This window comes from Anomaloglossus baeobatrachus, chromosome 5 (genome assembly GCF_048569485.1).
Source record: "Anomaloglossus baeobatrachus isolate aAnoBae1 chromosome 5, aAnoBae1.hap1, whole genome shotgun sequence".
Taxonomy (NCBI): domain Eukaryota; kingdom Metazoa; phylum Chordata; class Amphibia; order Anura; family Aromobatidae; genus Anomaloglossus; species Anomaloglossus baeobatrachus.
This window is the reverse complement of record NC_134357.1, coordinates 557,917,283-557,941,857: the sequence shown is the minus strand read 5'-3', so window position 1 is coordinate 557,941,857 and position 24,575 is coordinate 557,917,283. Positions and strand designations below refer to the sequence as shown.

Genomic DNA, 24,575 nt, shown 5'->3' with positions numbered 1-24,575 from the left:
GAGGCGGGAGGCTGATGCTGGGGGAGGCTGGGAGGAGAGAGGCTGATGCTGGGGGAGGCAGGAGGCTGATGCTGGGGGAGGCGGGAGGCTGATGCTGGGGGAGGCTGGGAGGCGGGAGGCTGATGCTGGGGGAGGCTGGGAGGCTGATGCTGGGGGAGGCTGGGAGGAGGGTGGTTGATGCTGGGGGTGGCTGGGAGGAGGGTGGTTGATGCTGGGAGGAGGGTGGTTGATGCTGGGGGAGGCTGGGAGGAGGGTGGCTGATGCTGGGGGAGGCTGGGAAGAGGGTGGCTGATGCTGGGGGAGGCTGGGAAGAGGGTGGCTGATGCTGGGGGAGGCTGGGAAGAGGGTGGCTGATGCTGGGGGAGGCTGGGAAGAGGGTGGCTGATGCTGGGGGAGGCTGGGAAGAGGGTGGCTGATGCTGGGGGAGGCTGGGAAGAGGGTGACTGATGCTGGGAGAGGCTGGGAAGAGGGTGGCTGATGCTGGGGGAGGCTGGGAAGAGGGTGGCTGATGCTGGGGGAGGCTGGGAAGAGGGTGGCTGATGCTGGGGGAGGCTGGGAAGAGGGTGGCTGATGCTGGGAGGAGAGAGGCTGATGCTGGGGGAGGCTGGGAGGGGGAGGCTTGGAGGAGGGAGGCTGATGCTCAGGGAGGCTGGGAGGCTGATGCTTGGGGAGGCTTGGAGGAGGGGGGCTGGGAGGAGGGAGGCTGATGCTGGGGGAGGCTGGGAGCAGGGAGGCTGATGCTGGGGGAGGCTGGGAGGAGAGAGGCTGATGCTGGAGGAGGCTCATGCTGGGGGAGGCTGGGAGGAGAGAGGCTGATGCTGGAGGAGGCTGGGAGGAGAGAGGCTGATGCTGGAGGAGGCTTATGCTGGGGGAGGCTTGGATGAGAGAGGCTGATGCTGGGGTAAGCTGGGAGCAGGGAGGCTGATGCTGAGGGAGGCTGGGGGGAGAGAGGCTGATGCTGGGGGAGGCTGGGAGGAGAGAGGCTGATGCTGGAGGAGGCTCATGCTGGGGGAGGCTGGGAGGAGAGAGGCTGATGCTGGGGTAAGCTGGGAGCAGGGAGGCTGATGCTGAGGGAGGCTGGGGGGAGAGAGGCTGATGCTGGGGGAGGCTGGGGGAGAGAGGCTGCTGCTGGGGGAATGGGAGAGAGGGGCCAATGCTATAGACAGAGGACAAGGGTTGAGGGATAGAGCAATGACAATATCGATGGGGGGAGTGTAAGGACTCAGAATAAGAGGGGGGCAGCATTGGGAGCTCATTATGGAGAAGGGGCAGCATGTGTGGGCTCAGTATGGAGTGGAACAATGTAGGGGGAGTCAATATCAAGAGTGGGGTAGTGTGTGTGTGTGTGTGTGGGTCTCAGCATAAGCGCTAGTGTGGTGGTCTTAGTATGATGAGTGGGGCAGCATGGAGGTGTCATTATGGAAAAGAGGAAGGCAGCATTAGGAGCTCATGGAGAGGGGCAGCATGCATGGGACACTGTGAGGAGGGGGCAGCATGCATGGGACACTGAGGAGGGGCAGCATGCATGGGACACTGAGGAGGGGCAGCATGCAAGGGACACTGTGAGGAGGGGGCAGCATGCATGGGACACTGTGAGGAGGGGGCAGCATGCATGGGACACTGAGGAGGGGCAGCATGCATGGGACACTGAGGAGGGGCAGCATGCAAGGGACACTGTGAGGAGGGGGCAGCATGCATGGGACATTGTGAGGAGGGGGCAGAATGCATGGGACACTGTCAGGAGGGGGCAGCATGCATGGGACACTGAGGAGGGGGCAGCATGCATGGGACACTGTGAGGAGGGGGCAGCATGCATGGGACACTGTGAGGAGGGGGCAGCATGCATGGGACATTGTGAGGAGGGGGCAGCATGCATGGGACATTGTGAGGAGGGGGCAGCATGCATGGGACATTGTGAGGAGGGGGCAGCATGCATGGGACATTGTGAGGAGGGGGCAGCATGCATGGGACACTGTGAGGAGGGGGCAGCATACATGGGACACTGTGAGGAGGGGGCAGCATGCATGGGACATTGTGAGGAGGGGGCAGCATGCATGGGACACTGTGAGGAGGGGGCAGCATGCATGGGACACTGTGAGGAGGGGGCAGCATGCATGGGACATTGTGAGGAGGGGGCAGCATGCATGGGACACTGTGAGGAGGGGGCAGCATGCATGGGACACTGTGAGGAGGGGGCAGCATGCATGGGACACTGTGAGGAGGGGGCAGCATGCATGGGACACTGTGAGGAGGGGGCAGCATGCATAGGACACTGTGAGGAGGGAGCAGCATGCATGGGACACTGTGAGGAGGGGGCAGCATGCATGGGACACTGTGAGGAGGGGGCAGCATGCATGGGACACTGTGAGGAGGGGGCAGCATGCATGGGACACTGAGCAGGGGCAGCATGCATGGGACACTGAGGAGGGGCAGCATGCAAGGGACACTGTGAGGAGGGGGCAGCATGCATGGGACATTGTGAGGAGGGGGCAGAATGCATGGGACACTGTCAGGAGGGGGCAGCATGCATGGGACACTGAGGAGGGGGCAGCATGCATGGGACACTGTGAGGAGGGGGCAGCATGCATGGGACACTGTGAGGAGGGGGCAGCATGCATGGGACACTGTGAGGAGGGGGCAGCATACATGGGACATTGTGAGGAGGGGGCAGCATGCATGGGACATTGTGAGGAGGGGGCAGCATGCATGGGACATTGTGAGGAGGGGGCAGCATGCATGGGACATTGTGAGGAGGGGGCAGCATGCATGGGACACTGTGAGGAGGGGGCAGCATACATGGGACACTGTGAGGAGGGGGCAGCATGCATGGGACATTGTGAGGAGGGGGCAGCATGCATGGGACACTGTGAGGAGGGGGCAGCATGCATGGGACACTGTGAGGAGGGGGCAGCATGCATGGGACATTGTGAGGAGGGGGCAGCATGCATGGGACATTGTGAGGAGGGGGAAGCATGCATGGGACACTGTGAGGAGGGGGCAGCATGCATGGGACACTGTGAGGAGGGGGCAGCATGCATGGGACACTGTGAGGAGGGAGCAGCATGATGTAAGGACAATGTGCAGATCATATTTCGTAATCGAGGAAGGTGTGGTGGGTATAATTTATAAGGGAGGGCAGGGTGTGTAGTTTATTATGGGCAGTGTGACAGTCACAGTATATAAGTGGGGACGGTGTGGTGGGAATATTTTATACCCATGCTATGTTTTGATGTGCCTGTGGTGATCCCCATTGGGGGGTTAGTGCCCTTCGTTTCTCATTGATACTTTTTAAAGTGTTTTACAGAGTAGATCTGCCTTAAACAGATGTCGTGTGCGAAAACTCAGTGTTACGTTGTCACTAAGGGGCGCGACCACTTAAAATGCCTAGGGCAGCACGAAGGCAAAATACAGCCCTGAGCACCCCTTATATAGGGTGTTGATGTCATTACACCACACCCTTCCTCATTACAGAGATGCACATCACCTGATTTATTTAACTGGTACTTGGCTCTCAGCCTATACAGCTTGGAGTAGGACATGTATAAAAAGTATCGTGATCAAAATACTCATTTGCCTAATAATTCTGCACCCAGTGTAGTAACCAACTTGCTGAAGACATTATATTGAACATTGAATATTATATGATTCCATGCTTGTTTTTATTACTATGTAATGCTAATTGATTCACTAATATTTAGTTCTGATGTACAATACTGCATGAACCTGCGTTATTTTCATCTTGTATGCATTAGTTGCAGGTCAGGGCTTTAGCAACTGGATCAAAAGAGTGGAATCCCCAAATTATCACTTTTGGTGCATATTATTTTCTCAGTGCTTGCAATATGTGCATACATATATTACAGTGCACTAGTCTGATTATAATTGGGGTATTCTAAAATATTAGGATCTTTTATGTGTATGCTCTTTGCATAGTTCCCATTTGCTTTCTAACTTGTATTAGCAATATACAAAGCCCTGCATCATTCACACTGCCCTGTTCTGTCTTGTGTGGATTTTAATCATCATTGTGTGATCTTGTGCCTGCATACACTGAGGAGCTGATCATGTGACCCCTGACTCCTCCCCTCCAATGACATCATCACAGGTCCTGCAAGCACGGAGCAGCCATATATCTATTGTGCGGCTCTGCAGACCTTCCTGGTGTTTTTCTCTCGCTGATTTCTATGAATCGTGAGGTTTTTCTTCCTTTTCCTCTGATAGATACAAACGCCCCAACTATGAGAGGCCGGAAGTGAGGAAACCCGTCTGCCCTCAGTCCTCAGCCTCTCTCTACACTTGGTCTTCGGCCCTTCTCTGAACTCGGTCCTAGGCCCCTCTCTGCCCTCGGCCCATCTCTGTCCTCAGTCCTCGGTTCCTTTCTGCCCCCACACAGCATAATGTCCCCCAGAATGTTCTCCTCATATGTTTCCCCTTATTATCTCCAGTAATTGTATTATTACAGCGGATTCTTTATGATGTTACATCGTCATCTTCTCCCCATTCAGGTCCCTACAATATCGGATCCTCTCAGTGGAGATCTTCTATAGAAGAGAATCCTCCTGATTGCCCCGTGAAGGATGGATATGGACAGGGACAAGATGGCGGAGAGGATATTACACCTCACCCTAGAGATCCTCTTCCGGCTTACTGGAGAGGTGAGAGATTCTGATGACGTCACATTACACCATTCTTATCTATGGGAATAACAGATGGACAGAACTGGAGAGGTGAGGACTCTGGAAATGTCTGGAGTGAGATTTCTTACTGTGTCTCTCCATAACCAGGATTACACAGTAGTGAAGAAGACCTCTAGTGAGCGCTGTCAGGCCCCTGTGTCTGAGGGATGGGGAAGACCCCTGAGCCCAATCACAGGGCCTCCACCTCACCCCCCGATACATGAGGACATCAATGACCAGAAGATCCTAGACCTCACCTACAAGATGATTGAGCTGCTGACTGGAGAGGTGACACTGCTGGGAATGCTGGGACATTATACAGTAACGCTATGAAGGGATCGGGGGTGACGGTATTGTATGTGTCAGGTTCCTATAAGGAGTCAGGACGTCACCGTCTATTTCTCCATGGAGGAGTGGGAGTATTTAGAAGGACACAAAGATCTGTACAAGGACGTCATGATGGAGGTTCCCCAGCCCCTCACATTACCAGGTAATAGACAGGACTAAATACACACGGCCTATAATTATCTGTATGTAAGGAATGAATTCAGTCCCTGTATGTGTCTCCTCCAGGTCTATCCAGTAAGAGGACAACACCAGAGAGATGTCCCCGTCCTCTTCTCCCACAGGACTGTAAACAAGAAGATCCCGATGTTCCTCAGGATCATCAGGTAGATGGAGATAAGGAGCCATGAAATCTCCCTATGATGTGTAGACGGCTGTGAAGGTCTTGTGCTCAGTCTTGTTTTATCCTCCAGTATTATATGTGTTATACTTGTGTAATGAGAGCGGTGGAGATGGCAGGATTAGAGCTGATCATAGATGGGACTTCTCCATCTGTCTGTGACTTTTACAATAATTGTTTCAGGGTGAAGATCTGCCCCATATAAATACTACAGAGACATATGTGAGGGGTGATGAGCGGTGTAAAGAGGAGATTCCTACAGATAACCGCCCAGGTGAGTAGTAACCACTAGGATATTCAGGTTGGCCAAACCAGCAAAGGCTAAAAAATTGTGTTTGGCAAGTGAACTTTACCCCGAACAAAGAACCCCGTGCAAGTCAATGCGGAGCTCAAGTTCAGGACTGAAAAAAGTAAATGACTTAAAGGGCTTATGATGCCGTTGCAATTATGGTTACAGAGCAACTATAGATTTTAACAGTGACCCTACAGAGATGGATTTCAGAGATTCTCCAGAGATCAACAATGTAATAAATGGCCCTTACAGAGCCTGTATTCCCAGTTCATCCACACAGGCAAGATTGCTAGATTTCCCCCACAGAGCAACAAGTTTAACAAATTCACCCACACAGTCAAGAAAGGGCTTCACAGAGGGACAATTTTAAAAAGGCCCATACGGAGTCCAGCTCGAGGGGGAATTTCAACCCCAAACAGCTGAGTCTCAGAAAAGCCTACTGTTTCCCGCTGGCTGTGCTGAGCTGAGGTGTTATGCTGACTGACTGAGGAGGAAGTGGACGAAGCAAAGTAGTAGTAGTAGTAGGAGGAAACACAGACAGAGAAATGGTCAGCAATTTTCTATGGTGTTAGGCGTACTTGTCACATAGCGAGATCCCTAGCGAGATCGCTGCTGAGTCATGATTTTTGTGACGCACCAGTAACCTCATTAGCGATCTCGCTGTGTGTGACACTGAGCAGCGATCTGGCCCCTGCTGTGAAATCGCTGATCGTTACACACTGTGCTGGTTCATTTTTTGGACGTTGCTGTCCCGCTGTGAAGCACACATCGCTGTGTTTGACAGCGAGAGAGCAACGATCTGAATGTGCAGGGAGCCGGCTTCTGGCAGCCTGAGCTAAGCTGTAACCAAGGTAAATATCGGGTAACCAAGCGAAGGGCTTATCTTGGTTACCCGATATTTACCTTGGTTACTAGCGTCCGCCGCTCTCAGGCTGCCAGTGCCGGCTCCCTGCTCCCTGCACACGTAGCCAGAGTACACATCGGGTAAATAAGCAAATATAAGGTTTGCTTATTAACCCGATGTGTACTCTGGCTAGGAGTGCAGGGAGCCAGCGCCAAGCGGTGTGCGCTGGTAACCAAGGTAAATATCGGGTAACCAAGCGCTTGGTTACCCGATATTTACCTTAGTTACCAAGCGCAGCATCGCTTCCACGCGTCGCCGCTGGCTGGGGGCTGGTCGCTGGTGAGATCTGCCTGATTGACAGCTCACCAGCGACCATGTAGCGACGCACCAGCGATCCTGCCCAGGTCAGATCGCTTGTGGGATCGTTGGAGCGTCGCTAAAGTGTGACGGTACCCTTAGGACAGGCAGTAAAATGGTGTCCATCTAAGACACAGCCCATTTTTGGGTTTGGTGGTACTGTGGCCACAAATACAGTATACTGCCTTTACGCTGCTGTTTTTTAACCACTACACAAAGCTGCGTGATGCAATACAGTATGATATTTGAGAGCTATTCACACAGCAAGGTGCGCTGTACACACACTGTTTTGTTTTTTAGACTTAAAGCGGCCCACCCATGCTGCTCAGTGTCAATACCGGGAAACATTTATTTTCAAAGTTATTGTTCAAAGCAGGCTGCTCATGGAAGTAACCATGGCACCTTGACATAGTAGCGGGTGTAGAGCAGGGTGGCCACTCAGTAATCATCACTGGTAACAGTCACGGGGACTTGGCGGTCACTTGACAGTCACTGCAACAAGGATTTGCTCACGTTAGCCACGCTGACCAGAAGCAAATACAAGCTGTCATCAGTTGGTGGTGTATTGCAGTTTACAATTTACAGATTCCCCCCACCCCTCCAGAAAACCTATTTTAAAAAGGCCCCTAAACAGCCTCTTTACCTGGTTGACCATCACAGCCAAGATTACTTGAGATGTAATACTCTTGCACAGTGCTGTAATGCAGATGGTTTTCGGAGCTCCGCGACACTGTAGTTGCTGCAGCGCAGTTACGGGTTTATGTCAGATTAAGCCTGCCTTGGACACCAGAGCAATTTTCACAAAAGTCAGCAATGTCCTGTTTTGTCTGGTAACTATTCACCGCTTTTCTAATACTTTACTATTACTTTGGCTGGTATGCTGGTGCTGTGTGATGAGCGGGGGAACGTGTTTCATTAGGGGAGGGGGTGAGGAGAGGTCAGAGGAGTGGCAGACGTTTTTTTTTCTTAACTTAATGTGTTTATGTTCTGGCAGCCAATCAGAGCTCAGAAAACATCCACAACGTTCAAACATAAGGAATTGTGTCATTGCCTGCCTAAGTCACATGTCTCTCTGCATATAAAAAGTGGACATGTGGTATCGGCGCCATTTTGTGATTGCTACATTTTAGGGGCGGTGCTGCCACGGCTGCTGCTAGACAGCTTAGCTAGGAGGTTTCATCACAGGTAATTGAGATAGTTAGGAAGTAGGGCAATAGTGTAGAATAGGAAAGTGCAGGGAACGTTGTATGCAGAAAATTGTCTTTTCATCACCTAGTGATTGCTAATTCTGTGCTCCAGCTCAAACTTGCTATTTCCTCATCTAAGTAGTGGCCATTCTGTGCTCCAGCTAAAAATTGCTAAAATCAGAGGTCTCAAACACACGGCCCCTCAGGCTGCTTCTTGCGGTCTCCAGATCCGTGGCCCCCTTGACCATCACTGCTGCTGCAGTCCAGCACTTTATTTTAGATGTATGTTTTGCCGGTGCTGCCCAGAGTCAAGCTTTCTGAACACCTATTCCAATAGTAGTTGCAGCCAATATGGGGGCGTATGACGTCACCTGCTGGACTCTGATTGGCCGGCATCTGCCATAGGAATAACTTTTTAGAGAGCTTGATTCTGCGCAGAACCAGAAATCATTCATCTGAAATAAAGCATTGATGTCGGCAGCCCCCTGCACCAGCCACAAACATCAAGGGGGTCACGGGCCTGCAGCCGCAACAAGCAGCTCAGAGGAAATCGTGGGAACGGAGGACAAGTAGGAGTGTGTGTGTGTGTGTGTGTGTGTGTGTGTGTAGAATGGCACAAGGAGGCATTACTACAGGATCGACTAGTAAAGAGGGCATTGCTGCATGAAGAGGACCAGCATGGGCAAATTAGAAAAGGGGACAAAGCTGGGTACATTACTACAGAATGGGGACAATGCTGGGCACATTACTAGAATGGGGACAATGCTGGGCACATTACTAGAATGGGGACAATGCTAGGCACATTACTTGAATGGAGGCAATGCTGGGCACATTACTACAGAATGGAGACAATGCTGGGAACATTACAAGAATGGGGACAATGCTGGGAACATTACAAGAATGGGGACAATTCTGGGTACATTACTAGAATGGGGACAATTCTGGGTACATTACTAGAATGGGGACAATTCTGGGTACATTACTAGAATGGGAGCAATGCTGGGCACATTACTAGAATGAGGGCAATGCTGGGTACATTACTAGAATGGGAGCAATGCTGGGCACATTACTAGAATGGGGACAATGCTGGGTACATTACTAGAATGGGGACAATTCTGGGTACATTACTAGAATGGGAGCAATGCTGGGCACATTACTAGAATGAGGGCAATGCTGGGTACATTACTAGAATGGGAGCAATGCTGGGCACATTACTAGAATGGGGACAATGCTGGGAACATTACAAGAATGGGGACAATTCTGGGTACATTACTAGAATGGGAGCAATGCTGGGCACATTACTAGAATGAGGGCAATGCTGGGTACATTACTAGAATGGGAGCAATGCTGGGCACATTACTAGAATGGGGACAATGCTGGGTACATTACTAGAATGGGGACAATTCTGGGTACATTACTAGAATGGGAGCAATGCTGGGCACATTACTAGAATGAGGGCAATGCTGGGTACATTACTAGAATGGGAGCAATGCTGGGCACATTACTAGAATGGGGACAATGCTGGGAACATTACAAGAATGGGGACAATTCTGGGTACATTACTAGAATGGGGACAATTCTGGGTACATTACTAGAATGGGGACAATGCTGGGTACATTACTAGACTGGGAGCAATGCTGGGCACATTACTAGGATGGGGACAATGCTGGGCACATTACTACAGAATGGGGACAATGCTGGGCACATTACTAGAATGGGGACAATGCTGGGAACATTACAAGAATGGGGACAATTCTGGGTACATTACTAGAATGGGGACAATTCTGGGTACATTACTAGAATGGGAGCAATGCTGGGCACATTACTAGACTGAGGGCAATGGGGACAATGCTGGGTACATTACTAGACTGGGAGCAATGCTGGGCACATTACTAGGATGGGGACAATGCTGGGCACATTACTACAGAATGGGGACAATGCTGGGCACATTACTTGAATGGGGGCAATGCTGGGGATGTTACTACAGAATGGGAGCAATGCTGGGCACATTACTAGAATGGGGACAATGCTGGGGATGTTACTACAGAATGGGGACAATGCTGGGCACATTACTTGTATGGGGACAATGCTGGGAACATTACAAGAATGGGGACAATTCTGGGTACATTACTAGAATGGGGACAATTCTGGGTACATTACTAGAATGGGAGCAATGCTGGGCACATTACTAGACTGAGGGCAATGCTGGGCACATTACTAGAATGAGGGCAATGCTGGGCACATTACTAGAATGAGGGCAATGCTGGGCACATTACTAGAATGGGGACAATGCTGGGTACATTACTAGACTGGGAGCAATGCTGGGCACATTACTACAGAACGGGGACAATGCTGGGCACATTACTTGAATGGGGACAATGCTGGGGATGTTACTACAGAATGGGAGCAATGCTGGGCACATTACTAGAATGGGGACAATGCTGGGGATGTTACTACAGAATGGGGACAATGCTGGGAACATTACAAGAATGGGGACAATTCTGTGTACATTACTAGAATGGGGACAATTCTGGGTACATTACTAGAATGGGAGCAATGCTGGGCACATTACTAGGATGGGGACAATGCTGGGCACATTACTAGACTGAGGGCAATGCTGGGCACATTACTAGAATGGGGACAATGCTGGGTACATTACTAGACTGGGAGCAATGCTGGGCACATTACTAGGATGGGGACAATGCTGGGCACATTACTTGAATGGGGGCAATGCTGGGGATGTTACTACAGAATGGGAGCAATGCTGGGCACATTACTAGAATGGGGACAATGCTGGGGATGTTACTACAGAATGGGGACAATGCTGGGAACATTACAAGAATGGGGACAATTCTGGGTACATTACTAGAATGGGGACAATTCTGGGTACATTACTAGAATGGGGACAATTCTGGGTACATTACTAGAATGGGGGCAATGCTGGGGATGTTACTACAGAATGGGAGCAATGCTGGGCACATTACTAGAATGGGGACAATGCTGGGAACATTACAAGAATGGGGACAATTCTGGGTACATTACTAGAATGGGAGCAATGCTGGGCACATTACTAGACTGAGGGCAATGCTGGGCACATTACTAGAATGGGGACAATGCTGGGTACATTACTAGACTGGGAGCAATGCTGGGCACATTACTAGGATGGGGACAATGCTGGGCACATTACTACAGAACGGGGACAATGCTGGGCACATTACTTGAATGGGGGCAATGCTGGGGATGTTACTACAGAATGGGAGCAATGCTGGGCACATTACTAGAATGGGGACAATGCTGGGGATGTTACTACAGAATGGGGACAATGCTGGGCACATTACTAGAATGGGGACAATGCTGGGAACATTACAAGAATGGGGACAATTCTGGGTACATTACTAGAATGGGGACAATTCTGGGTACATTACTAGAATGGGAGCAATGCTGGGCACATTACTAGAATGAGGGCAATGCTGGGCACATTACTAGAATGGGGACAATGCTGGGTACATTACTAGACTGGGAGCAATGCTGGGCACATTACTAGGATGGGGACAATGCTGGGCACATTACTACAGAACGGGGACAATGCTGGGCACATTACTTGAATGGGGGCAATGCTGGGGATGTTACTACAGAATGGGAGCAATGCTGGGCACATTACTAGAATGGGGACAATGCTGGGAACATTACAAGAATGGGGACAATTCTGTGTACATTACTAGAATGGGGACAATTCTGGGTACATTACTAGAATGGGAGCAATGCTGGGCACATTACTAGACTGAGGGCAATGCTGGGCACATTACTAGAATGGGGACAATGCTGGGCACATTACTAGACTGGGAGCAATGCCGGGCACATTACTAGGATGGGGACAATGCTGGGCACATTACTACAGAACGGGGACAATGCTGGGCACATTACTAGAATGGGGACAATGCTGGGAACATTACAAGAATGGGGACAATTCTGGGTACATTACTAGAATGGGGACAATTCTGGGTACATTACTAGAATGGGGACAATTCTGGGTACATTACTAGAATGGGGACAATTCTGGGTACATTACTAGAATGGGGACAATTCTGGGTACATTACTAGAATGGGAGCAATGCTGGGCACATTACTAGGATGGGGACAATGCTGGGCACATTACTACAGAACGGGGACAATGCTGGGTACATTACTTGAATGGGGACAATGCTGGGGATGTTACTACAGAATGGGGACAATGCTGGGCACATTACTAGAATGGGGACAATGCTGGGAACATTACAAGAATGGGGACAATTCTGGGTACATTACTAGAATGGGGACAATTCTGGGTACATTACTAGAATGGGAGCAATGCTGGGCACATTACTAGACTGAGGGCAATGCTGGGCACATTACTAGAATGGGGACAATGCTGGGTACATTACTAGACTGGGAGCAATGCTGGGCACATTACTAGGATGGGGACAATGCTGGGCACATTACTACAGAACGGGGACAATGCTGGGCACATTACTTGAATGGGGGCAATGCTGGGGATGTTACTACAGAATGGGAGCAATGCTGGGCACATTACTAGAATGGGGACAATGCTGGGGATGTTACTACAGAATGGGGACAATGCTGGGAACATTACAAGAATGGGGACAATTCTGGGTACATTACTAGAATGGGGACAATTCTGGGTACATTACTAGAATGGGAGCAATGCTGGGCACATTACTAGAATGAGGGCAATGCTGGGTACATTACTAGAATGGGAGCAATGCTGGGCACATTACTAGAATGGGGACAATGCTGGGAACATTACAAGAATGGGGACAATTCTGGGTACATTACTAGAATGGGGACAATTCTGGGTACATTACTAGAATGGGGACAATGCTGGGTACATTACTAGACTGGGAGCAATGCTGGGCACATTACTAGGATGGGGACAATGCTGGGCACATTACTACAGAATGGGGACAATGCTGGGCACATTACTAGAATGGGGACAATGCTGGGAACATTACAAGAATGGGGACAATTCTGGGTACATTACTAGAATGGGGACAATTCTGGGTACATTACTAGAATGGGAGCAATGCTGGGCACATTACTAGACTGAGGGCAATGGGGACAATGCTGGGTACATTACTAGACTGGGAGCAATGCTGGGCACATTACTAGGATGGGGACAATGCTGGGCACATTACTACAGAATGGGGACAATGCTGGGCACATTACTTGAATGGGGGCAATGCTGGGGATGTTACTACAGAATGGGAGCAATGCTGGGCACATTACTAGAATGGGGACAATGCTGGGGATGTTACTACAGAATGGGGACAATGCTGGGCACATTACTTGTATGGGGACAATGCTGGGAACATTACAAGAATGGGGACAATTCTGGGTACATTACTAGAATGGGGACAATTCTGGGTACATTACTAGAATGGGAGCAATGCTGGGCACATTACTAGACTGAGGGCAATGCTGGGCACATTACTAGAATGAGGGCAATGCTGGGCACATTACTAGAATGAGGGCAATGCTGGGCACATTACTAGAATGGGGACAATGCTGGGTACATTACTAGACTGGGAGCAATGCTGGGCACATTACTACAGAACGGGGACAATGCTGGGCACATTACTTGAATGGGGACAATGCTGGGGATGTTACTACAGAATGGGAGCAATGCTGGGCACATTACTAGAATGGGGACAATGCTGGGGATGTTACTACAGAATGGGGACAATGCTGGGAACATTACAAGAATGGGGACAATTCTGTGTACATTACTAGAATGGGGACAATTCTGGGTACATTACTAGAATGGGAGCAATGCTGGGCACATTACTAGGATGGGGACAATGCTGGGCACATTACTAGACTGAGGGCAATGCTGGGCACATTACTAGAATGGGGACAATGCTGGGTACATTACTAGACTGGGAGCAATGCTGGGCACATTACTAGGATGGGGACAATGCTGGGCACATTACTACAGAACGGGGACAATGCTGGGCACATTACTTGAATGGGGGCAATGCTGGGGATGTTACTACAGAATGGGAGCAATGCTGGGCACATTACTAGAATGGGGACAATGCTGGGGATGTTACTACAGAATGGGGACAATGCTGGGAACATTACAAGAATGGGGACAATTCTGGGTACATTACTAGAATGGGGACAATTCTGGGTACATTACTAGAATGGGGACAATTCTGGGTACATTACTAGAATGGGGGCAATGCTGGGGATGTTACTACAGAATGGGAGCAATGCTGGGCACATTACTAGAATGGGGACAATGCTGGGAACATTACAAGAATGGGGACAATTCTGGGTACATTACTAGAATGGGAGCAATGCTGGGCACATTACTAGACTGAGGGCAATGCTGGGCACATTACTAGAATGGGGACAATGCTGGGTACATTACTAGACTGGGAGCAATGCTGGGCACATTACTAGGATGGGGACAATGCTGGGCACATTACTACAGAACGGGGACAATGCTGGGCACATTACTTGAATGGGGGCAATGCTGGGGATGTTACTACAGAATGGGAGCAATGCTGGGCACATTACTAGAATGGGGACAATGCTGGGGATGTTACTACAGAATGGGGACAATGCTGGGCACATTACTAGAATGGGGACAATGCTGGGAACATTACAAGAATGGGGACAATTCTGGGTACATTACTAGAATGGGGACAATTCTGGGTACATTACTAGAATGGGAGCAATGCTGGGCACATTACTAGAATGAGGGCAATGCTGGGCACATTACTAGAATGGGGACAATGCTGGGTACATTACTAGACTGAGGGCAATGCTGGGCACATTACTAGAATGGGGACAATGCTGGGTACATTACTAGACTGGGAGCAATGCTGGGCACATTACTAGGATGGGGACAATGCTGGGCACATTACTTGAATGGGGGCAATGCTGGGGATGTTACTACAGAATGGGAGCAATGCTGGGCACATTACTAGAATGGGGACAATGCTGGGGATGTTACTACAGAATGGGGACAATGCTGGGAACATTACAAGAATGGGGACAATTCTGGGTACATTACTAGAATGGGGACAATTCTGGGTACATTACTAGAATGGGGACAATTCTGGGTACATTACTAGAATGGGGGCAATGCTGGGGATGTTACTACAGAATGGGAGCAATGCTGGGCACATTACTAGAATGGGGACAATGCTGGGAACATTACAAGAATGGGGACAATTCTGGGTACATTACTAGAATGGGAGCAATGCTGGGCACATTACTAGACTGAGGGCAATGCTGGGCACATTACTAGAATGGGGACAATGCTGGGTACATTACTAGACTGGGAGCAATGCTGGGCACATTACTAGGATGGGGACAATGCTGGGCACATTACTACAGAACGGGGACAATGCTGGGCACATTACTTGAATGGGGGCAATGCTGGGGATGTTACTACAGAATGGGAGCAATGCTGGGCACATTACTAGAATGGGGACAATGCTGGGGATGTTACTACAGAATGGGGACAATGCTGGGCACATTACTAGAATGGGGACAATGCTGGGAACATTACAAGAATGGGGACAATTCTGGGTACATTACTAGAATGGGGACAATTCTGGGTACATTACTAGAATGGGAGCAATGCTGGGCACATTACTAGAATGAGGGCAATGCTGGGCACATTACTAGAATGGGGACAATGCTGGGTACATTACTAGACTGGGAGCAATGCTGGGCACATTACTAGGATGGGGACAATGCTGGGCACATTACTACAGAACGGGGACAATGCTGGGCATATTACTTGAATGGGGGCAATGCTGGGGATGTTACTACAGAATGGGAGCAATGCTGGGCACATTACTAGAATGGGGACAATGCTGGGAACATTACAAGAATGGGGACAATTCTGTGTACATTACTAGAATGGGGACAATTCTGGGTACATTACTAGAATGGGAGCAATGCTGGGCACATTACTAGACTGAGGGCAATGCTGGGCACATTACTAGAATGGGGACAATGCTGGGCACATTACTAGACTGGGAGCAATGCCGGGCACATTACTAGGATGGGGACAATGCTGGGCACATTACTACAGAACGGGGACAATGCTGGGCACATTACTAGAATGGGGACAATGCTGGGAACATTACAAGAATGGGGACAATTCTGGGTACATTACTAGAATGGGGACAATTCTGGGTACATTACTAGAATGGGGACAATTCTGGGTACATTACTAGAATGGGGACAATTCTGGGTACATTACTAGAATGGGGACAATTCTGGGTACATTACTAGAATGGGAGCAATGCTGGGCACATTACTAGGATGGGGACAATGCTGGGCACATTACTACAGAACGGGGACAATGCTGGGTACATTACTTGAATGGGGACAATGCTGGGGATGTTACTACAGAATGGGGACAATGCTGGGCACATTACTAGAATGGGGACAATGCTGGGAACATTACAAGAATGGGGACAATTCTGGGTACATTACTAGAATGGGGACAATTCTGGGTACATTACTAGAATGGGAGCAATGCTGGGCACATTACTAGACTGAGGGCAATGCTGGGCACATTACTAGAATGGGGACAATGCTGGGTACATTACTAGACTGGGAGCAATGCTGGGCACATTACTAGGATGGGGACAATGCTGGGCACATTACTACAGAACGGGGACAATGCTGGGCACATTACTTGAATGGGGGCAATGCTGGGGATGTTACTACAGAATGGGAGCAATGCTGGGCACATTACTAGAATGGGGACAATGCTGGGGATGTTACTACAGAATGGGGACAATGCTGGGAACATTACAAGAATGGGGACAATTCTGGGTACATTACTAGAATGGGGACAATTCTGGGTACATTACTAGAATGGGAGCAATGCTGGGCACATTACTAGAATGAGGGCAATGCTGGGTACATTACTAGAATGGGAGCAATGCTGGGCACATTACTAGAATGGGGACAATGCTGGGAACATTACAAGAATGGGGACAATTCTGGGTACATTACTAGAATGGGGACAATTCTGGGTACATTACTAGAATGGGGACAATGCTGGGTACATTACTAGACTGGGAGCAATGCTGGGCACATTACTAGGATGGGGACAATGCTGGGCACATTACTACAGAATGGGGACAATGCTGGGCACATTACTAGAATGGGGACAATGCTGGGAACATTACAAGAATGGGGACAATTCTGGGTACATTACTAGAATGGGGACAATTCTGGGTACATTACTAGAATGGGAGCAATGCTGGGCACATTACTAGACTGAGGGCAATGGGGACAATGCTGGGTACATTACTAGACTGGGAGCAATGCTGGGCAAATTACTAGGATGGGGACAATGCTGGGCACATTACTACAGAATGGGGACAATGCTGGGCACATTACTTGAATGGGGGCAATGCTGGGGATGTTACTACAGAATGGGAGCAATGCTGGGCACATTACTAGAATGGGGACAATGCTGGGGATGTTACTACAGAATGGGGACAATGCTGGGCACATTACTTGTATGGGGACAATGCTGGGAACATTACAAGAATGGGGACAATTCTGGGTACATTACTAGAATGGGGACAATTCTGGGTACATTACTAGAATGGGAGCAATGCTGGGCACATTACTAGACTGAGGGCAATGCTGGGCACATTACTAGAATGAGGGCAATGCTGGGCACATTACTAGAATGAGGGCAATGCTGGGCACATTACTAGAATGGGGACAATGCTGGGTACATTACTAGACTGGGAGCAATGCTGGGCACATTACTACAGAACGGGGACAATGCTGGGCACATTACTTGAATGGGGACAATGCTGGGGATGTTACTACAGAATGGGAGCAATGCTGGGCACATTACTAGAATGGGGACAATGCTGGGGATGTTACTACAGAATGGGGACAATGCTGGGAACATTACAAGAATGGGGACAATTCTGTGTACATTACTAGAATGGGGACAATTCTGGGTACATTACTAGAATGGGAGCAATGCTGGGCACATTACTAGGATGGGGACAATGCTGGGCACATTACTAGACTGAGGGCAATGCTGGGCACATTACTAGAATGGGGACAATGCTGGGTACATTACTAGACTGGGAGCAATGCTGGGCACATTACTAGGATGGGGACAATGCTGGGCACATTACTACAGAACGGGGACAATGCTGGGCACATTACTTGAATGGGGGCAATGCTGGGGATGTTACTACAGAATGGGAGCAATGCTGGGCACATTACTAGAATGGGGACAATGCTGGGGATGTTACTACAGAATGGGGACAATGCTGGGAACATTACAAGAATGGGGACAATTCTGGGTACATTACTAGAATGGGGACAATTCTGGGTACATTACTAGAATGGGGACAATTCTGGGTACATTACTAGAATGGGGGCAATGCTGGGGATGTTACTACAGAATGGGAGCAATGCTGGGCACATTACTAGAATGGGGACAATGCTGGGAACATTACAAGAATGGGGACAATTCTGGGTACATTACTAGAATGGGAGCAATGCTGGGCACATTACTAGACTGAGGGCAATGCTGGGCACATTACTAGAATGGGGACAATGCTGGGTACATTACTAGACTGGGAGCAATGCTGGGCACATTACTAGGATGGGGACAATGCTGGGCACATTACTACAGAACGGGGACAATGCTGGGCACATTACTTGAATGGGGGCAATGCTGGGGATGTTACTACAGAATGGGAGCAATGCTGGGCACATTACTAGAATGGGGACAATGCTGGGGATGTTACTACAGAATGGGGACAATGCTGGGCACATTACTAGAATGGGGACAATGCTGGGAACATTACAAGAATGGGGACAATTCTGGGTACATTACTAGAATGGGGACAATTCTGGGTACATTACTAGAATGGGAGCAATGCTGGGCACATTACTAGAATGAGGGCAATGCTGGGCACATTACTAGAATGGGGACAATGCTGGGTACATTACTAGACTGGGAGCAATGCTGGGCACATTACTAGGATGGGGACAATGCTGGGCACATTACTACAGAACGGGGACAATGCTGGGCACATTACTTGAATGGGGGCAATGCTGGGGATGTTACTACAGAATGGGAGCAATGCTGGGCACATTACTAGAATGGGGACAATGCTGGGAACATTACAAGAATGGGGACAATTCTGTGTACATTACTAGAATGGGGACAATTCTGGGTACATTACTAGAATGGGAGCAATGCTGGGCACATTACTAGAATGGGGACAATGCTGGGCACATTACTAGACTGGGAGCAATGCCGGGCACATTACTAGGATGGGGACAATGCTGGGCACATTACTACAGAACGGGGACAATGCTGGGCACATTACTAGAATGGGGACAATGCTGGGGATGTTACTACAGAATGGGGACAATGCTGGGCACATTACTAGAATGGGGACAATGCTGGGAACATTACAAGAATGGGGACAATTCTGGGTACATTACTAGAATGGGGACAATTCTGGGTACATTACTAGAATGGGGACAATTCTGGGTACATTACTAGAATGGGGACAATTCTGGGTACATTACTAGAATGGGAGCAATGCTGGGCACATTACTAGGATGGGGACAATGCTGGGCACATTACTACAGAACGGGGACAATGCTGGGCACATTACTTGAATGGGGACAATGCTGGGGATGTTACTACAGAATGGGGACAATGCTGGGCACATTACTAGAATGGGGACAATGCTGGGAACATTACAAGAATGGGGACAATTCTGGGTACATTACTAGAATGGGGACAATTCTGGGTACATTACTAGAATGGGAGCAATGCTGGGCACATTACTAGACTGAGGGCAATGCTGGGCACATTACTAGAATGGGGACAATGCTGGGTACATTACTAGACTGGGAGCAATGCTGGGCACATTACTAGGATGGGGACAATGCTGGGCACATTACTACAGAACGGGGACAATGCTGGGCACATTACTTGAATGGGGGCAATGCTGGGGATGTTACTACAGAATGGGAGCAATGCTGGGCACATTACTAGAATGGGGACAATGCTGGGGATGTTACTACAGAATGGGGACAATGCTGGGAACATTACAAGAATGGGGACAATTCTGGGTACATTACTAGAATGGGGACAATTCTGGGTACATTACTAGAATGGGGACAATTCTGGGTACATTACTAGAATGGGGGCAATGCTGGGGATGTTACTACAGAATGGGAGCAATGCTGGGCACATTACTAGAATGGGGACAATGCTGGGAACATTACAAGAATGGGGACAATTCTGTGTACATTACTAGAATGGGGACAATTCTGGGTACATTACTAGAATGGGAGCAATGCTGGGCACATTACTAGACTGAGGGCAATGCTGGGCACATTACTAGAATGGGGACAATGCTGGGTACATTACTAGACTGGGAGCAATGCTGGGCACATTACTAGGATGGGGACAATGCTGGGCACATTACTTGAATGGGGGCAATGCTGGGGATGTTACTACAGAATGGGAGCAATGCTGGGCACATTACTAGAATGGGGACAATGCTGGGAACATTACAAGAATGGGGACAATTCTGGGTACATTACTAGAATGGGGACAATTCTGGGTACATTACTAGAATGGGGACAATTCTGGGTACATTACTAGAATGGGAGCAATGCTGGGCACATTACTAGAATGAGGGCAATGCTGGGCACATTACTAGAATGGGGACAATGCTGGGTACATTACTAGACTGGGAGCAATGCTGGGCACATTACTAGAATGGGGACAATGCTGGGTACATTACTAGACTGGGAGCAATGCTGGGCACATTACTAGGATGGGGACAATGCTGGGCACATTACTACAGAACGGGGACAATGCTGGGCACATTACTTGAATGGGGGCAATGCTGGGGATGTTACTACAGAATGGGAGCAATGCTGGGCACATTACTAGAATGGGGACAATGCTGGGAACATTACAAGAATGGGGACAATTCTGTGTACATTACTAGAATGGGGACAATTCTGGGTACATTACTAGAATGGGAGCAATGCTGGGCACATTACTAGACTGAGGGCAATGCTGGGCACATTACTAGAATGGGGACAATGCTGGGTACATTACTAGACTGGGAGCAATGCTGGGCACATTACTAGGATGGGGACAATGCTGGGCACATTACTTGAATGGGGGCAATGCTGGGGATGTTACTACAGAATGGGAGCAATGCTGGGCACATTACTAGAATGGGGACAATGCTGGGGATGTTACTACAGAATGGGGGCAATGCTGGGCACATTACTAGAATGGGGACAATGCTGGGAACATTACAAGAATGGGGACAATTCTGGGTACATTACTAGAATGGGGACAATTCTGGGTACATTACTAGAATGGGAGCAATGCTGGGCACATTACTAGAATGAGGGCAATGCTGGGCACATTACTAGAATGGGGACAATGCTGGGTACATTACTAGACTGGGAGCAATGCTGGGCACATTACTAGGATGGGGACAATGCTGGGCACATTACTACAGAACGGGGACAATGCTGGGCACATTACTTGAATGGGGGCAATGCTGGGGATGTTACTACAGAATGGGAGCAATGCTGGGCACATTACTAGAATGGGGACAATGCTGGGGATGTTACTACAGAATGGGGACAATGCTGGGCACATTACTAGAATGGGGACAATTCTGGGTACATTACTAGAATGGGGACAATTCTGGGTACATTACTAGAATGGGGACAATTCTGGGTACATTACTAGAATGGGAGCAATGCTGGGCACATTACTAGAATGAGGGCAATGCTGGGCACATTACTAGAATGGGGACAATGCTGGGTACATTACTAGACTGGGAGCAATGCTGGGCACATTACTAGGATGGGGACAATGCTGGGCACATTACTACAGAACGGGGACAATGCTGGGCACATTACTTGAATGGGGGCAATGCTGGGGATGTTACTACAGAATGGGAGCAATGCTGGGCACATTACTAGAATGGGGACAATGCTGGGGATGTTACTACAGAATGGGGACAATGCTGGGCACATTACTAGGATGGGGACAATGCTGGGCACATTACTACAAGAAGAGGACCAGGATGGGCACATTACTACAAGAAGGGGACAAGGATGGGCACATTACTACAGGATGGAAACATTACTACAAAGGGACAAGGATGGGGCTCATTTCTACAAGATGAGGACCAGCATGGGAACATTACTACAAGATGTTGGCCAAAATTACTATATGGTGCTAATTGTAATACATTATTACTCACCAAAAAAAGGATAAAATGTAAAAAAAAATAAATAATTAAGCGTGAATTTTTTTCACCATTAAAAGTGTTTTTTTTTATCCTGTATATATTTGAACAAAAAAATTGCACGTTTGTTATAATAAACAAGCAAATAATGTTCAAAAATAGTGATCCAAAAGTGTATTTAAAAAAAAAAATGGCACCAATAAAAATGTCACTTTGCCCTGCAAAGAATACGGCTCCCCAAATTATTATTTTTTTTTTATATGTGTGGCCCCTATATCCAGCGGAGTTTGAGACCCCTGATCTAAATAGTGCTCATTCTGTGCTCCAACTAAAAATTGCTATTTCATTATCTAAATAATGGTAATTCTGTGGTGAAGCTAAAAAAAATTGCTATTTCATTATCTAAATAGTCGTCATTCTGTGCTCCCACTAAAAATTGCTATTTCATTATCTGAATTGTGTTCGTTCTGTGGTGGAGCTAAAAATTGCTATTTCATTATCTAAATAGTCGTCATTCTGTGCTCCCACTAAAAATTGCTATTTCATTATCTGAATTGTGTTCGTTCTGTGGTGGAGCTAAAAATTGCTATTTCATTGTCTAAATATTGCAAAATCTTTGCTCCAGCTCAAGATTGTTATTTAACCACTTAAATAGTGATTGCTAATTTAGTGATAAATGACTGACAGGTGTGGGACTAGGGTTGTGAAACAACTGGTTAAAAAAGGGAAAGGGTACATCAAACATGAGTAGGAAATCCTGAGGTTGTGGTGGAAGCGTAAACAAGCGAGGTGTACGTGGGGTAGATGCTAAGGTTCCTGGCTCGGCCTGGAAGGCAATGTGAGGAGAAGTGTTTCTGGAGCTCTCCTGCAGACACCCGCAAAAATACCCTGATCCACCGCTATTACCGCTGCCTCAGCCGGCCGTCGGCAGAAAGATTCCGGAGGAGGGAAAGGGCCCAGCTCTCAAAATGGAGCTGAGGCACGAGAGGAAGCAGAGAGAGCTAATGCAGGCTGCCAGCAACGGATGCAAGCTGCAGCAAAGCTGGCAAAGTTTGCCCGGATCCCAGAGGAGGATTTGCAATATGCAGGCAATGGAGGTGAGGAGAAGGAGGAGGGGGAGGACGCTGTAAGCTCTGAGGAGATGGGGGATGAGGAAGAACAGCAAGATGGTGCACGGGAGGTGGAGGCAGAGGGGGCCCACAACACAGAGGAGGCTCAGGAGAACCCCACTATAAAGGATGTTTTTGCTGTGGTCTCTTTTCTGCAAACAAGCTTTGACTGCCCTGACACAGCAAGTTGGGGGAATACAGAAAGAGGTGGCCAGTATTAAAAAAGACTTAAAGAAAGCTGATCTGAGAACAGTAGCTGTGGAGGAGAGGGTCTGGACAGCTGAGGATCATATTACCAAACTACAAAAGTCTGAAAAAACAACATTTGCACAGCAGATAGATGAAGTTATGGCTAAAAACGATCTAGAGAATCGCTGTAGAAGAAACAACATCAGGATTGTTGGTATTCCTGAGAAAGCGGAAGGAAGAAACCCCACTGAATATATAGAGGGGTGGCTCAGAGACAAAATTGGAGCTGACACCCTATCCAGGCTCTACACAGTAGAGCCTGCACACAGAGTCCCAATGCAACCACAGCCTGCTGGCAGGGGACCTCACGCTGTGCTGGCCAAACTCCTCAATAATAGAGACAGAGACGTTATACTGCAGAAGGCGAGAGACATGAAGGATCTTATGATTGACGGTCAGGGAATCTCCATTTATCCAGATTACTCCACTTCTGTTCAAAAGCTGCGCATGAAATTTACTGAAGTAAAAAGGCGCCCACAAGAGATGGGGGTGCAATACTCAATGATGTTCCTGGCAAAGCTATGGGTGGTGGCTCTGGAGAGGGTACATTTTTTTTACACATCCGGAGGAAGCCATGCAGTGGATTGACGCAAACGCAAAACAGATCCGTGCAAAGGACTGAGCTGGCTGTCTGAAAATGCAGAATATCTGAGAAGGCCGGCTGAGGCTCTATGACATTCTTCAGGAGCTTGCAAATGACTTTTTTTTTCTTCTTTTTTGGTTGCTTTCTCTTCAACTCCCTGCCTATTTCTTTTCTTTATTTCAGGTTTTCAGTTCTGTAAAAGGGAATGCGAAGGGGGTGTTGTGTGCTCCACAGGAATGGTGGCTGCCTAATTAGGCAAGGTGGTGGTG

General features: G+C 48.6%; 1 protein-coding gene across 1 annotated transcript in view; it reads left to right on the top strand.

The window, feature by feature from the left end:
• LOC142312349 (uncharacterized) overlaps positions 1-24,575 on the top strand; it is a 229,460-nt gene that overhangs the window by 128,573 nt on the left and 76,312 nt on the right. The window contains exon 9 of the mRNA XM_075351287.1: positions 5,545-5,635. Within this exon, the coding sequence (XP_075207402.1) occupies positions 5,545-5,635 (91 nt within the window). The remainder of the gene's footprint in view (positions 1-5,544; positions 5,636-24,575) is intronic.